The sequence below is a fragment of the Heterodontus francisci genome, chromosome 13, assembly GCF_036365525.1.
Source record: "Heterodontus francisci isolate sHetFra1 chromosome 13, sHetFra1.hap1, whole genome shotgun sequence".
NCBI classification, from domain to species: domain Eukaryota; kingdom Metazoa; phylum Chordata; class Chondrichthyes; order Heterodontiformes; family Heterodontidae; genus Heterodontus; species Heterodontus francisci.
This window is the reverse complement of record NC_090383.1, coordinates 107,623,516-107,640,116: the sequence shown is the minus strand read 5'-3', so window position 1 is coordinate 107,640,116 and position 16,601 is coordinate 107,623,516. Positions and strand designations below refer to the sequence as shown.

The 16,601-nt window shown below is 44.5% G+C and overlaps 1 protein-coding gene across 5 annotated transcripts in view; it reads right to left on the bottom strand.

The window, feature by feature from the left end:
• crim1 (cysteine rich transmembrane BMP regulator 1 (chordin-like)) overlaps positions 1-16,601 on the bottom strand; it is a 215,348-nt gene that overhangs the window by 52,055 nt on the left and 146,692 nt on the right. For all 5 annotated transcript variants that reach the window (XM_068045359.1, XM_068045361.1, XM_068045363.1 and 2 more), the window contains 3 exons: positions 9,871-9,999; positions 7,132-7,288; positions 3,589-3,710 (listed from right to left, as the gene is read on the bottom strand). In XM_068045359.1, the coding sequence (XP_067901460.1) occupies positions 3,589-3,710; positions 7,132-7,288; positions 9,871-9,999 (408 nt within the window). The remainder of the gene's footprint in view (positions 1-3,588; positions 3,711-7,131; positions 7,289-9,870; positions 10,000-16,601) is intronic.

Here is a 16,601-nt window from a genome sequence, read left to right as displayed (position 1 = left end):
ATTTCCATTTCTTCCATGTTCCTAGAATCATACAGCGCAGATGGAGGCCATTCGGTCCATTGTGCTTCTCTGAAGGTCCTAGCCAATTGAATCTACTTCCACCACCTTTTCAGGCAGCGCATTCCAGATCATAACAATTCACCACTGTTACAAACAGGTGAGAAGGGGTCCAGGATTCCCTCTCAGCCTTCACCTGGTCTTACAATAACAGGGTTTTATTTTAACACACTGTGTTTTTAGCTCCCGCTTGTGGAATTCTTGTTCACTGCTTTCCAATTATAAGGCAAAGAAACTAGCCAGACAGGTGTTCTTAGGTTGAAAGAAAAAAGTTTGAACTTTATTAAATTTAAACTCTAATTCGGTTAATGCCTACGGATATATGACGTGCGTACGCTAGCATGCATATACGATACACACGTGCAGACAGAGACAGAAAAGAGCAGAAGAAATAAAGTGGAAAAGTTTGAAGCAATATCTGAAGACGGTTTTGGTTACTGTTCTTTGAGTTCACTGTAAAGTCCTTGATTGTAGGTAGGCCTTGCTTTTTGTTGGGGCCCAGTATTCTTCTTAAACCTTGTTCGATGTAGGAGACTTTTCTCTTGAAGTTCATGTGTCCTCAGTGGGCCTACAGGCTTGTGAGAAAGAGATGGGAGCAGACAGGACAGGGCTTCTCACTCTAGGAGCAAACAGTCTTTCTGAGTTCAAAAACTCTGTGGCTAGTTGAAAAAACCCTGGACCAGCCAGTCAGTCATATGACCAGCTGGTTTAACCAGTCCTGGCTTTTGTGGATTGTATACCCTTAACAGTCTCTGGAATGCTCTTCCTTACACCTTCAATGTCTGGTGATCAAAATCCATTGTGGATTGAATGTGTCAGGGAATGGTCCTTTTGTCTCCACAAGCACTGGCTGTTGGTATGCAAATGTTTTTCAGCTAAGTGTCAGACAGCCCTTGTAACAGGCCTTCTCTTCTTCCAAGCAAGTTTAAAATCAATGTTTATATGCCAAAATTAATATGCCTCATTCTTGGCAGATGGGGGCCTGCATGACACCGTGTAAGAATATTCTCAATGGTCCCCCCTCCCCCACCAGAACTTTTGCCAATTTTAATTCATGTCCTCTGGTTACTGACCTTCCTGCCAGTGGAAACACTTCCCCCTATCTTTCTTCTTTGGACCTCCTTATCTCGAGAGACAATGGATACGCGCCTGGAGGTGGTCAGTGGTTTGTGAAGCAGCGCCTGGAGTGGCTATAAAGGCCAATTCTGGAGTGACAGGCTCTTCCACAGGTGCTGCAGAGAAATTTGTTTGTTGGGGCTGTTGCACAGTTGGCTCTCCCCTTGCGCCTCTGTCTTTTTTCCTGCCAACTACTAAGTCTCTTCGACTCGCCACAATTTAGCCCTGTCTTTATGGCTGCCCGCCAGCTCTGGCGAATGCTGGCAACTGACTCCCACGACTTGTGATCAATGTCACACGATTTCATGTCGCGTTTGCAGACGTCTTTATAACGGAGACATGGACGGCCGGTGGGTCTGATACCAGTGGCGAGCTCGCTGTACAATGTGTCTTTGGGGATCCTGCCATCTTCCATGCGGCTCACATGGCCAAGCCATCTCAAGCGCCGCTGACTCAGTAGTGTGTATAAGCTGGGGGTGTTGGCCGCTTCAAGGACTTCTGTGTTGGAGATATAGTCCTGCCACCTGATGCCAAGTATTCTCCGAAGGCAGCGAAGATGGAATGAATTGAGACGTCGCTCTTGGCTGGCATACGTTGTCCAGGCCTCGCTGCCGTAGAGCAAGGTACTGAGGACACAGGCCTGATACACTCGGACTTTTGTGTTCCGTGTCAGTGCGCCATTTTCCCACACTCTCTTGGCCAGTCTGGACATAGCAGTGGAAGCCTTACCCATGCGCTTGTTGATTTCTGCATCTAGAGACAGGTTACTGGTGATAGTTGAGCCTAGGTAGGTGAACTCTTGAACCACTTCCAGAGCGTGGTCGCCAATATTGATGGATGGAGCATTTCTGACATCCTGCCCCATGATGTTCGTTTTCTTGAGGCTGATGGTTAGGCCAAATTCATTGCAGGCAGACGCAAACCTGTCGATGAGACTCTGCAGGCATTCTTCAGTGTGAGATGTTAAAGCAGCATCGTCAGCAAAGAGGAGTTCTCTGATGAGGACTTTCCGTACTTTGGACTTCGCTCTTAGACGGGCAAGGTTGAACAACCTGCCCCCTGATCTTGTGTGGAGGAAAATTCCTTCTTCAGAGGATTTGAACGCATGTGAAAGCAGCAGGGAGAAGAAAATCCCAAAAAGTGTGGGTGCGAGAACACAGCCCTGTTTCACACCACTCAGGATAGGAAAGGGCTCTGATGAGGAGCCACCATGTTGAATTGTGCCTTTCATATTGTCATGGAATGAGGTGATGATACTTAGTAGCTTTGGTGGACATCCGATCTTTTCTAGTAGTCTGAAGAGACCACGTCTGCTGACGAGGTCAAAGGCTTTGGTGAGATCAATGAAAGCAATGTAGAGGGGCCTACCCCTATCTACTCTATCAAAATTCATTGTAATTTTGAACACCTCTATTACATCTCCCCTTAATCTGCATCTTGCTTTAATGTAGAAAGGAATGTAAATCCATCAGTTTGTGTATCCTAAGTCTGCTGCAGGAAGGGGGCTGGCAGTGGAAGGAATGCTATTGCTATACAGCAGGTGAGTAAAATTAAATTCAATTTGGCATGATGCCAAAAAAGAGGAACCATCTTATCTGCGTGACTGCTTCCTATTCCTATAGTACTTAAGAGTTAAGGCCCAGCTAATAAGTGACAACTAAATAGTAAAATCCTTATACTTGCTGAAATAACAAAGCAATGGTTATTTACAGGATAACCTCACAAAGCACAGAATCCAGCCATTGCAGCAGAGCAAACACATTGAGGGCGATGTGACCAAGGTTTGGCAATTTGCCAGCTCGATATTATGTTGAGAACATCAGATACGAGTAGAGATTTTTAAAAAGCGGGATCAGGCACATCTCTGGTGACCTCCCCATGCTGCCCCCTCCGCCCCACATATCCACCATTGAATACTTTGTTGGTATTCACTGTCCTGTCTCACAAGTGCTGAGGTACTTGAAAGCTACCAGAACCTGTAGAACCATCAGTGGACAGGCCTCTGGCTCTTCATCAGGTGGATTAGGAGTCGAGTGAAAAGGACTGTTATTTACACAGTAATCTACAAACACAAAATGAAACCTTGGAATTCAATGGAATTCACATTCTTTGCACTTACCTGCGCACCAAAGCCCTCCTGAGAGACAGCCTGCAATATATAAAGGCTACCTTTCCTGTATGAGTGATTAGCTTATTTTCTCCTCTTCGCTTAAGGGAGTTGTGTAGGATCAAAGCCTTTCCAGGAAAGGTGCCTTTGATGAAGATGACTATCTTAATTAACAGGAGAACAGACACTACAATTTTCCTTGGGCCTCAGAGAAATGAGATTCACATTAGCACCTGATAATTATTGTCTTCTTAAGTCCACTGTGACAACAGCTCAATCCGCCAGGTAAAAGCAATTAGCTCTCCTACCCTTGCACTTGCAGATAAGACAGCCGTAAACATCCTGCTCGAATCCCATTGGACAATACTTGTCACATGGACGCTCTGGGCACTTCTTGCAGCGACAGATATCACAGCCATGTTTGTTCTTCCTGTTTTTAAAAGAAAAGGTAGTGAAGAAATTAATTCCCAAAAAAGCACGTCTGCCTATTATGATTTAGTTAATACATTTTCCTTCAAACTAGTCTGGGCACCTTGCAGTCAGAATTTAATTTCAAACTTCTATTTGTAGAAGCTCAGATACAAAGCAGCACGAGCTTGGATCCTAGCGGCGGTTGTCAAGTAAAAGGTGGAAGGAGAAGACGTGCCTGATGAGAGTGTGGTGGCTGCATTCTGTCCGGAGTCCCAGGACACAACAGGGCAACATAGGGTTTCATGGTCATGTGGAGGGTTTGCACAGTCTCAGCTGTATAACTCAATGGGAAGGCAGTGAGTGAAGGCCAGCAACATAAGAACACAGAGAAGGAGGAAACACAAAATATTAAAGCACAGGAGGAGGTCATTCAGCCCATCATGCCTGTACCGGCTGTTTGAAAGAGCAATCCAATTAGTCCCACTCCTTTGCCCTTTCCTCGTGGCCCTGCAAAGGTTTCCTTTTCAAGTATTTATCCAATTCCCTTTCTGCAGTTACTATTGAATCTGCTTCCACCACACTTTCAGGCAGCGAACTCCAGTGCAACAACTCACTGTATATTCATCTCAATCATGTTTCCTTTCTGGTTCTTTTGCCAATTATTCTAAATCTGTGTCCTCTGGTTACAGATCCCCCCCTGCCCCCCCACCAGTGGAAACCGTTTCTCCTCATCTGCTCTATCAAAACCCCTCATAATTTTGAACACCTCTCTTAAAGAATGAGGTAGTCTAATTGAGACATACAAGATTCTGAAAGGGCTTGATAGGGTAGAAGCTGCGACATTGTTTCCGCTGGTCGGGAAATCTAGAACACAGTCTCAGGATAAGGGGTTGATCATTCAGGACTGAGATGAGAAATTACTTCACTCAAAGGGTTGTGAATCTTTGGAATTCTCTACCCCAGAGGGTTATGGATGCTCCATCGTTGAATACATTTAAGGCTGGGATAGATAGATTTTTGGTCTCGCAGGGAATCAGAGGATATGGGGAGCAGGTAGGAAAGTGGAATTGAAGCCCAAGATCAGCCATGATCGTACTGAATGATGGAGCAGGCTTGATGGGCCATGTGGTCTACTTCTGCTCCTATCTCTTGTGTAAATATCCCCTTAACAAACAATCAGCAGAAAAATTACAGCTGGCTCAATGAGTTGTTGGTAGCACAGTGCCAGTGGCCAAGATCTGGTAAAGTTAAGTAGTGGAGGGAACTTTTTTTTTAAACAGGGAAATGAACAAAATATTAACTAACTTTGAGAAAGAATGAAAGGGATTCTTGACATCAGCATCCATTAAACTTTCATTTTTTAAATCTAAAAGAATAGGATTCATTTTGGCAAGCTTTCCCTTCCATCATTACTGGTTAAACAATGCACGTTCAATAAGGTGAGAGAAGAACTGGCTTGGAGGAGTTATTGTGCATATCAGCATGAAGGAGCCAGATTAACATTAGTGGAGATGTAGTAGTTGTATTGGTAACAGAGATACTTTGGTAGTTGTGTCATTTCAACTGTGTGTGTTACTCCAGCTCTCTCCCAGTCAGGCTCATTAACTTTTTACAGGTAATATTTCCACTTGTGGGGAAGAGCACAACTAGAGACCATCAATATAAGACAGTCACCAAGAAATCCAATAGGGAATTCCGAAGAAACCTCTTTACCCAAAGAGTGGTGAGAATGTGGAACTCGCTACCACAGGGAGTGGTCGAAGCAAACAGTATTGATGCATTTAAGGGGAAGCTAGACAAGCATATGAGGGAGAAGGGAATAGATGGTTATGATGATAAGAGTTAGATGAGGAAAGATGGGAGGAGGCTCGAGTGGAGCATAAACGCCAGCATGGCCTGGTTGGGTAGAATGGCCTGTTTCTGTGCCATATATCCTACATAATTTCCTCATTTTGGCCTGGACTAGGGATGGAGAGATCACTCAGGGTTCTCATTCCTGACGGCATTCAGGTGAACCTAGGCAAAAAGTGTGCCTGTTGACATTGGAGAAGGGCAGGATTGGGCTTGATTGCAATGGCATCAACAGATGAACAGCTTGCCAACATACCATTCTTGAGAATCGCTGGCTTGCTGTAAACAGCATGTTTTTTTTTTGAGAAGGCTGTATAACTCCACTGTTCCCCATCTCAGGCTTCTACACGTGTATCTGTGAATCTTAACTTCTTCCTAAATCGTAGGCATTCACTTCAACATTAAGATACTATCTGTGTTATTAAATAATTACACTGCTTAGGTATGGCTTGCAATCTGAGCACTGATAACAATGATGTCTGCTAAAATGTTTTGCTTTCTTTTGCAGATCTGCTAGAATCCACAATTTTCTTTTAAATCTTTCTGCCTCGTTGAGAAAAGAGAAATGCTCCTGTGATGGTTCAGTGAGTAAATGCACCACATGGTGTGGCACTGATCTTTCCAGACCAGGCAAGTTCAAGATTTCATCCCTGCTGTGTGCTCAGTTAGCTGATAGTATCTGGGGCACCAATGACACATAGATACAAGGCTATTACAGGGCAATAAGACATAGCCAGGAGCTTGTTGCAGATCAATAACACTTAGCTTAGAAGCATGTTAAAGGCAATAGCTGCTACACCACAGTGACAGTGAATCATGCTGCAGTAAGACGTTTATTCCGTCACATATTATAGCTAATTCTGGATCTCCAAACGTGTTTCTCATAGTGAGTTGGCATACACTAATTTACAACCATTATACCAGGGAATGCAAAATGTATTCCTCTACTGCTGAGGTGGAAATTTGCTTAATTGTCTTTGCAAGGCCACAAAGTCTAATTACTGTAAATAAAGATTGAGATGAATTGTCCAAACAAGTTTGTAGTTTGGCAGCTGGAATAAGCCAGAAAGAAATGACAGTTTTTCAAAAATATGTAACATATATATTTAGTCATTGGTAGGTTCTCCATCTGTTTAGTTCTGATTTGTTGCTGCTTTATGAAAATGAGCCAGTGAGGTGTGTGTGTGTGACTCACTTCCAAGTGTGACCTGAGGTACGGTAGGCATGCAGCACTTGCAGGACTTTATGGACCAATAGATGTAAAACCGCGTGATTTTTATTTTCTGTGCAAGCTTCTCTTCTTATGAGCAGAGTTTTCGACACTGGGGAATGCGAGGGGGAATCCTTAAGATGTGGTAAGTACGAAACAAGGTTATAAATTCATGCAAGCTTGTTTAAGAGAAAACAGTTCACAGTTGCAAAAACAAACAAATGTCAAAAATAAAGGGCGGAGTGTATAAAGTGCGACCAATCCAATACCAGCAGTTTTACAATTCTCGCTGAATTTGGAAGTTACCCCCATCGAGGCACATGCCCTGTAAGGATGGGTACCTACAGGTTTACATCAGTAAAAGTGCACCTGCACTTACATGTATCCGAACGGACAGTACTTGTCGCAAACCACTGGCTTGCATTTCTTTGGTCGTGCGCGGCACTGGCAGATCTCACAGCCGTGTACATCAGTCTGCAGGCCAAAGGGACAATCCAAACCACAGCCTGATATGAGGCCCGTACACAGCTCTTCTCCTGGAAAAAAAGACAAAATTAGATTAAACTTGGTATTATCTGTATTTCATTTAAAGAGAGAAGAAAAATTGACATTTATATAACGCCTTTCACAATCTTAGGACTCCCGGAGCATGATTTGTAGCCCACCTGCAGGTGGGCGCAAAACTTTGCCCTGCCGGCGTGCCATATTGCTCCCAGGCCACTTACCTGGAGGCGGGATGGGGGGGGGGGGGGGGCAGCAGGGCAACCCGCCAGCAAGTGGTGGGTAGCCAATTAAGGGTCCTTAAAGGCCTATTGTCAGAGGCTGACTGGAGTTTTCCAGTCAAAATCCTGGAACTCCCTTCCTAACAGCACTGTGGGTGTACCTACACCACAAAGACTGCAGCGGTTCAAGAAGGCAGCTCACCACCACCTTCTCAAGGGCAGTTAAGAACAGGCAATAAATGCTGGCTGTGCCAGCGATGCCCACATTCCGTGAACGAATAAAACAAAGATAAACTAATGCAGTGATTTGTGCTGCAGATTAAAAACTGCTTCCTTTTCTGGTTGTTTTTTTTTGCTTATGTAGACAACGCCATCACCCGCAGATTCTCCTCTGAGTTACACACCCTCGAATTCCCTACCTTCTCGATCACGGGACCAGCATCATCACAGATGCTGCATCGGCTCAAGGAGAAGGCTCACCATTACCTTCTCAGGATATGGGATGGGCACACAATCCAAGAATAAATTTTAAAAAGGCTCTTCCTTTCTTTACCTTGTCCCTGTCACCAAGTAGTGACATCCTGATTTACCTATCTTATCCCTTTCAACCTCTGTGATATCCTGAGACTGTGGGACCTGGCCCTTTACCTTTACCAGTTTATTCACTTTCGCAAAAAAAAATCCCTTTAACTGTACAGTTGGAGAAATATGTTAAAGATGCTAAAGATTTTTTTTTTCAAAAAACATAATGCACCTTTGATCGTTTAATTATAGCCCCTAACCCTAATGTTTTATAACGACTCAGCTTGTAATGACTTTCCAACAAGCGAATTAACAAAATGCACTTCTTCCATAACAATGTGACAAGTGGAATTTTTATTGGGTCTTTGAAGCCTGCTCATTCAACAAAACTATTTTGGATTTGGGTTATATACAGCCCGAAAAACAGTTAATATTCCTCGCTCGCAGGTAGAGACAGGACTAAATACGGTGAAAGAAAGCCTAAGGTGGGGGTGGATTTTCAGTGAAAGTATTCCATCCTCTGTAACTTCATAGAGGAAAAAAAGGGAGTAGCTTCTCTTGTAACTTTAGCAGGTCTTCATTCATTAAATATTTAATCACCTTTAAGGCTTCCATGTATTCCCGGAGCTACTCCTGGATGTGTCTCTGGGCACTTCTTGTGCATGTTGAAATTGTGGGATGTATTTTTCACACTTCCCCTCCTCTCCTTGGCCCCATGTGGGGGCATTGAGGGCCCTCCAGTATCAACCCCATGATCATTCTCCTTGTATCGAAAAGCTATTTGACCATGGGGGCCAGCATCCTAGTTGAATTCAATCACATCCTTACCCAGCTGTGCACTCACATAAATAAATCGCTGAGTCATTTCAGAATCCTGCGTGGTTCTTTCTACTGAAACTACTCCTTTTAAGGCTTTTCTTCCGATTAGTCATTAAAGGGGCAAATTGGACCCTATTACCAGAAGAATTATTTTAGAACACTGATTTTCCTGCTGGCATAGTAACCCTCAAGTAAAGACCCCTCCCTGATTGGTATTCATGGATTGACCTACCAGGAGAGCTCCCTGCAGCGGCTCCATTGCAGCGGAAAGGCATGACAACAGTGACTACACTTAAAAACAAATACTTCATTGGCTGCTTTACGACATCCTGAGGTTGTGAAAGAGGCTATGTAAATGCAAGTTCTTTTTATGACTTTCAATCAGTCTGAGAGCCTCGCCAAGGCCGCCGCATATCGGAGGCCACACTAGAGACCAGGAATGCAAATACAGCCAAGCAGGGGCACACAGGAGCGTCTCCCGTTACTGGCATCGCTGGAGCAGCGTGGCAAAGAGACTCCACTTTTATTTTTCGTCTTTAAAGCATAAATACATGGAACAAAGCACGTTATGAAGTGAGATACCACTGCATTTTCCAGTTCCTCTCAATGAGAACACCAGTGGAAAATGGAAAAAAAGAAACATTTTCCTGGCACAGGACCCCAGTAATAAAGAGTCACAACGGAGTAGTTTCAATTGATTTGCTTTGTCTACAAAAGCATCTTTTCCCTAAGTCTGAATCCACACTATTAAAGTGTTATTAATTGAATATGCTATGAACAGCAGTGCAGTTTGATAAATATTTCCACTTGTGTGGCTGCCATAACCCACTTGTGAATCATTTGCATCAGCCTCACTTCTGGAGATATTTATCATATCACACAGGGGGCTACCGCAAATCCTATTTATAAACCCGTTTAGTAGATTCAGGTGGCAATGTAGACTGATCTAGTCCTGTTGCTATCTGTGGCGCACACACACACACACACACAGTTAAGTGCCAGAGCCTCTCAAGCAGCTGACAGATGTTGAGCAGAATGACGAAGGCAGTACTCACTGGTTTTGCACTGGCATGTGCGGCATCCACTGTGGTCCAGCTTGAAGCCATAGATACAGTCCCTCTCTGTCAGCGTGCAGTTGTTCAGCAGCTCACATATTGGAGGCCCAATGGTGATATATGTCGGCTCTGCAGCAGTGTACAGAGAGAGAGAGAGAGAAAGAGGTGTTAAAAAGCTCGGACAGACTGACTCTTCCCTTTTTATAGCCAGTTTGGCTTATTTGGTAGAGCTCTCACTCATAAAGGTGTAGTTTCAAGCCTCAACCACAGTGTAAGTGAATAATTTAGGCTTTGCAGCACTGAAGTAGTGCTACATTGCCTGAGGCACCGTCTTTTGGATGAGATGTTAAAAGTTAAACCGGGGTTCTTTGCTTTTCCAGTGGATTTTAAAGATTCCCCATGGCGCATTTTGAAGAGCAGGGCTTCATAAGTAGAGGCATTGAGTACAAAAGCAGGGAAGTACTGCTGAACCTTTATAAAGTCCTGGTTAGGCCCCAATTAGAGCATTGCGTCCAGTTCTGGTCACCACACTTTTGGAAGAATGTGAGGGTCCTTGAGAGGGTATAGAGGAGATTTACCAGAATGGTTCCAGGGTTGGAGGATTTTAGTTACAAGGTTAGGTTGGAAAAGCTGGGATTGCTCTCCTTGGAACAGAGGAGATTGCGGGGAGATTTGATAGAAGTGTAGAGTATTATGACAGGCTTGGATAAGTTAGACAAGGAAAAACTGTCCCCATTAACTAATGGTACAAGCACTAGGGGTCACAGATTGAAAGTTTTGAGCAAAAGATGCAGGGGGAATATGAGGATGCAGCAGGGGGTAATGACCTGGAACTCGCTGTCCACAAGGGTGGTGGAAACAGAGATGATCTATGACTTCAAGAGGATGTTGGATGGCCACCTGAGAGAAATTGACTTGCAGGGCTACGGGGATCGAGCGGAGGAGTGGGACTGACTGCACAGCTCCATGGAGAGCCGGCATGGGCTCGATTGGCTGAATGGCCTCCTTCTGTGCCATAAATGACTATATGACTCTCTACGACTCTCTCAATGTCCTCACCAACCACCACCATACATAAAATAAGATTGATGGCCCACTCATCCTACTGCCTGTTATGGATTATTTCTGGAGCAGAATACATTTGCATTTGCCTGCGACAATCACTGCACTTCAAAACTAATTAATTGTATTCAGACATTTCAAAGTGATAAAGTATTATATCAGTACAAGTGTTTAAAAATTTTAATTGCACTTACTCATGCCTCAGCTGGCAGAGCGACATTCCGAAAGGGTGCCTCATTTTGTTGGAAAGTACTTCTTTACACAGTGTAGCCCAGTTATTTTATCTTTCACATTCAATACCATTTTCCCAAATATTCCCACTCATGGGGTTCCACCGTGGAGACCTAAATACTGTTCATCGCTGTAGCTGACAACTGAGTGCATATAGAGGGTGGGATGGGGGGCGGGGGGTGTCAGGGGAACTCAATCATAGGGCGAGAGGATCCTGTTGGATTGTGTCGTCTTCCTAATATGGCTATCATTATGATGTTTCCTGTCTTTCCTTTTCTTGTTCTTGCTGAATGAGGTAAAGGATTTACTTAGAGGCCTCACTAGAGTGCACTCCAAGGCAATTAGTAATTGAAGGCCAGGTTGTGTGCACTGCGCCATACAGACCAGGGAAGCCCCATGCTAACGATGATTAGCTGATCTCAACCAAGCAATACTGGTGTGCTATAGTTGGGCTCAGGGTGGGGAGCGGCAATAAATATCAACCAGGGTCCTTGTACCTGACTGTTATCACCTGATGCTTGATGCAATTGTGCGTGCACATGTTACATGTGTGCAGATCGGTTACAGGACAGGGATGGGTTAATCTGTAATGGTCCCATAGTCAAATAACCTACTAATATTCACTCTGTAAGCTCACAAATGAAGAATGGCACTAAGTTGAGGGTCAGTGTAGTGAAGCAGAGGTAGGAATCACCACCTTCAAGACAGGAGGGAAGTAATGGGCTGAATAAACCCTTGCTCAATATTGAGGGGAAAAAAATGTCTGTTGATCAGTCTGCAAACGGCCGTGAATAAGCTACGTGCCTGGAGCCCAGCTGTAGGTACAGTTATAGTTAGTCTTTCATTACTGCACGTACAGGAAAACTCTGAACATGTGGGTGTAAATCAGAGTGAAATGCTATTCATTCACCCGTTCAGGCCGTTCAGAGGCAGCTTGTTCAAGTGTAACTATTGCAAGAGAAGCAAAGTTCTCCCAGTGTCATGGTCACAATTCCTCTCTGAACAACGACAACTTGTATTTATATAGCGCCTTTAATGTAGTAAAATGTCCCAAGGCGGGAGCATTATCAGGCAAAATTTGCATCGAGCCACATAAGGAAATTCTTCAGGCAGATGACCAAAAGCTCGGACAAAGCGGTAGGTTTTAAGGAGTGTCTTAAGGGAGTAATTAGAGGCAGAGAGGTTGGTTTAGGGAGCGCTTAGGGCCTCCTCAGGGCTTAGGGCTGAAGGCATGACCACCAATGATGCCGCGATTAAAACTGGGGCTGCACGAGAGGCCGGAATTGGAGCAACGTAGATATCTTGGAGGGTTGTAGGGCTGGAGGAGGGGCAAGGCCATGGAGGGATTTTAAAACAAGACTAAGGATTTCAAAATTGAGGCTTTGATTAACAGGGAGCAGGTCAGCGAATACAGGGGTGCAAGATCTGGTACAAGTTTGGTTAGGGCAGTGGAGTTTTGGATGAACCTAAGTTTATGGAGGGTGGAAGATGGGAGGCCGGCCAGAAGTGCAATGGAATAGCCAAGTCTAGAGGTAACAAAATTAAAACTATGAAAAGAAATACATTTATTTATTATTTATTCTTATAAGAAATACACTTATTTCTTTGCTGTTTGTGGGACATTGCCACACAGAATGGCTGCCACATTTGCCTACCAAACAACAGTTCTGCACTCCAAAAGGAATTCATTGTGTGAGGCGCTTTGAGCCATTTTGACATGATCTGGTGCTTTTATGAATAGAAGTGGCATTAATAATAAAATAATCAAATTACCACGGGTGCAGATGAATTGTCAGATCTACAAACAATTGGCTGAATTAAACCTAAAAACATTGAAAGCAGTACCAATACGTATGTAGTGAAGGAGACCAGTTATGGCAAAAACACAAAAGAAATACAGCAATTGAAGATATTTTTACACTCTTAATGGTTAAGTAGATGGGAGTTAAGATACAGATCAGCTATGATCTAGCTGCATGGAGGAACAGGCTCAAGGAGCTGAACAGCCTATCCTGTTCTGGTAAGTGTATAGTGCCTGTGTTGCTTTCACCTTATGAAACTTATTAAGGTGTTAGCCATGGTAGCTGTGAAGCCTCGGAATTCAGGTCCCGCTCCAGAACCTGATCACAAAAACTAGCCCAATACTCCAACATACTACTGAGGAAGGTGTCGTCTTTCGGATGAGACATTAAACCGAGGCCCTGTCTGCCCTCTCAGGTGCACGCAAAAGATCCCAAGGCACTACTCAGAGAAAGAGCAGGCAAGTTATCCCTGGTGTCCTGGTGACATATTTATCCCTCAATCAACATCACAAGAAGACACATTGCTGTTTGTGGGAGCTCGCTGGGCGCAAACTGATTGCTGCATTTCCTACATCACAATAATGTCTGCACTTCGAATGTATCTCATGGGCTGTAAAGTGCTTTGCGATGCCCTGAGGTTGTGTAAGGTGCTATATAAGTGCAAGTCTTTCTTTCTGAACTGTGTAACCCTTCCACAACCAGAAGTCCTCCCCAAAAGATGAGAACCAAACTCCTCACCTGGGACAAGAAATACATTCATATGTTTCTCTAAATTCCTAGCTTGGACTGGGCAGAGGGTTTCGTATGAAAGTGTTATACGCTACCTCATGCTCAAGGTGACATCTGCAGCAGTGTAAAAGCTGACAACAATTCATTCTTAACATGCTTACGGTGCTGGTCCTCTGCATAAAAGAAAGGAAAAAAGTGGGGAGTTGTGGGGGTGGATGGGGGGGCGGGGTAACCACAAATAGCTGAGGCATTATGAGCCTCTTGGAATTGTGTCAAGCCCTGTGAGAGTCATGCGAATTCAAGTCAAATCTGATTTAAAAATTAACTGGACTTTATTTCACTTAGCCAAACAAACTGATTGAATTGTCTTGATCCTTTCTTTTTTATGACTGTACTATAAGTAAACCTGCCAAAATCTCAGTGCAGGCAGCATATTTCACATTTCAAGCTAAACTCAATGGCTTTTTACCGTGCAAGGAATGTCTCCTGGACTGAAGCGCACGAAGGCCAGAGTGTCAAAGGCCACAGGCGCAGTCCATTTATCACTAGCCAGCTACAGCTGGGCAAGAGCACTACAGTTTCAGCATAGAATTAACAAAGGATTTTACAAAACAAAGTAGCTGATGGCGCACCTGCTTACAATCGAAAAATTCCATTTAATTAATCTCTGGCAAGCCCAATTTGGAATTTTAAATGCCAATTTTTTTTTTATTCAAAGGCAAGACTTCCGTGGTGGCTTAGTTTATAATCAACTGGTTTCATCGCCATCCAGCAGACTAAGTTTGGAAGGGAATGAAATTGGGTCAAATTAGGAATCTCAAATCTGTGCTGGTTTTAACCAGAGCCACCTTAGGGGTAAATTCCATTCTGGTACTGAATCGAACAGTTGCCTGTTTTATGTAGGTAGGGCCTAATGGTTGTACAAATTCCTGTTCTGTGGATTCAGAGAACTTTATTGTTTGTGAAACTGTTCAGCAGAAAGCCAAATGAAGTGGCTCTACTCAATCCACCTGTATAGAATTATATGGAGGGGGTGGTGAGATTAGGAAGGAACTTTCATGGCTGCAAGACGTCCCGAAGCACTTCATAGCCAATGAACTACTGTCACTGGTGAAATGAAGGGAAAAGCAACAGCCAACATGTGCACAGCAAGATCCCACAAACAGCAAAGGAATAACTGACCAGATAATCTGCTTTAGTGATGTTTGTTGAGGGATAAATTGTAGCAAGGATACTGGGAGAACTCATTTGCTCATCTTCAAATACGGCGATGGGACCTTTTCATATGGAACCCCCTTTTAATGTCTCATCCAGCAGACTATACTGGAGTATCAGTCTTAATTATGTGCCCGAGTCTCTGGAGTGGAGCTTGAACCCACAACCTTTGACTCAATGTAAAGTGTTAACCACTGAGCCATGGCCAGCACCTAATTACAGCATCACATCTCAATATAACTGAATCAGACCTGAGGTACATATGTCTTCTTCTGTTCCAAGTATTTGTAAAATACCATTGCAAAATAAGTGTTTCAAAGCAAGAATGCTGAAATCGAGGGTAAGGGCAGGAGGGGGGGCAGTGTGTGAGCCAGTAGTTCCATTCAAGTGCCCTTCCAGTTGGGTGGGCCAGTGTTCCAGCTCCTCACCACAAATCTAATCCAGACTGATACTGTTTGAGAGCAGGATTGGGTTTGGCTGTGCTTCCCACTGTGGCTGAATAAGCTGCCAACACACAGCATCACGGGACACACATGAATAATGCCAATCCGTTAAAGAACATGCAGCTGCCTGGCACCCTCGGAACTGTAGCTAACTAAGGCATTAACTCCTTTGGAAAGACAACAAGGAATAAATATCTATTAAATGGGATTAAGGGTTATATGTTGAAAGATCAGCAAAATGATCAAATCCTGCCTTCAGAGCCCGATTTTAACTCACTCAAAACCCATTTACCTAAACAGCATTAAAATCAGTCCCAGTCTGTCGCCTTGATAGGTGGGGGAGCAAACTGATTCTGTTGTCAACTGGCTTGACTTTTGGGGACTGTGGGTGGGACCTTTAAGACTCTAGATGTAGGGGACGCTAGATGCTTCAATTAAGAATAGCCTTGGGAGCCTATGTCATATGCATTAGCACACTTATAGCGCTGGATTTTATGCACCTGCCGCCACTCTTGGCAGCGGGCAAAACAAAATGGCGGCCCATACATTCAGGCCGCGCGGCCATGCCGCCGTGAGGTTGAGCTGCCCTCCCCAATCACGTCGGCAATGGCGTCAGCTGCCTGTGCGCAGGAGCTGTTTTTAAAGGGCAGCCAGTCCTGCCAGCACCCGCACCCCCCCCCCCGACCCCCACCACTGTATAGATCAAAAATCTGTCGTCCCTTTCCCACTCCCCATTAATAATTAAATTCTATATTTGCCCTATTCCACCGACCCCCCCCCCCCACCCCGGCAAAACACTTACCTTCAACACTTCACCTTCCCCCGCAAAACTGAACAAAGTGCAGAGGTCACCCCTTTCCCCTATCGCTACACTCGTACTGTAAATCTGACCCTGTTTCCCATCCCCACCCCAGCACTAAAAATCAAAAGTTCCTCCCTTCCCCTCCACAGTGGTGCCTGCTTTCCCTCGACAGGAAAGTGAAGGCGCGTGACTGCCACCCACCGGTCAGAATGTCACAGCCTGATGATAAGATAGGAGTGAATTTTATTTAAATCTATTAATTTAAATATTCAAATCCGGGTCCCGTCGCCCAGCGGTGGGGGGGGCCTCCAAGGAGTCTCACTGCCGCCGGGAAAATTGCATCCAGCACTCCTGGCGTTGGACTCCGTGGCATGCCGCTGCTGGAAAGATCTTCCGCCCCCACCCCCCAACCCCAGAGCCCGACATCGGGAGCTCAATAAAATCCCG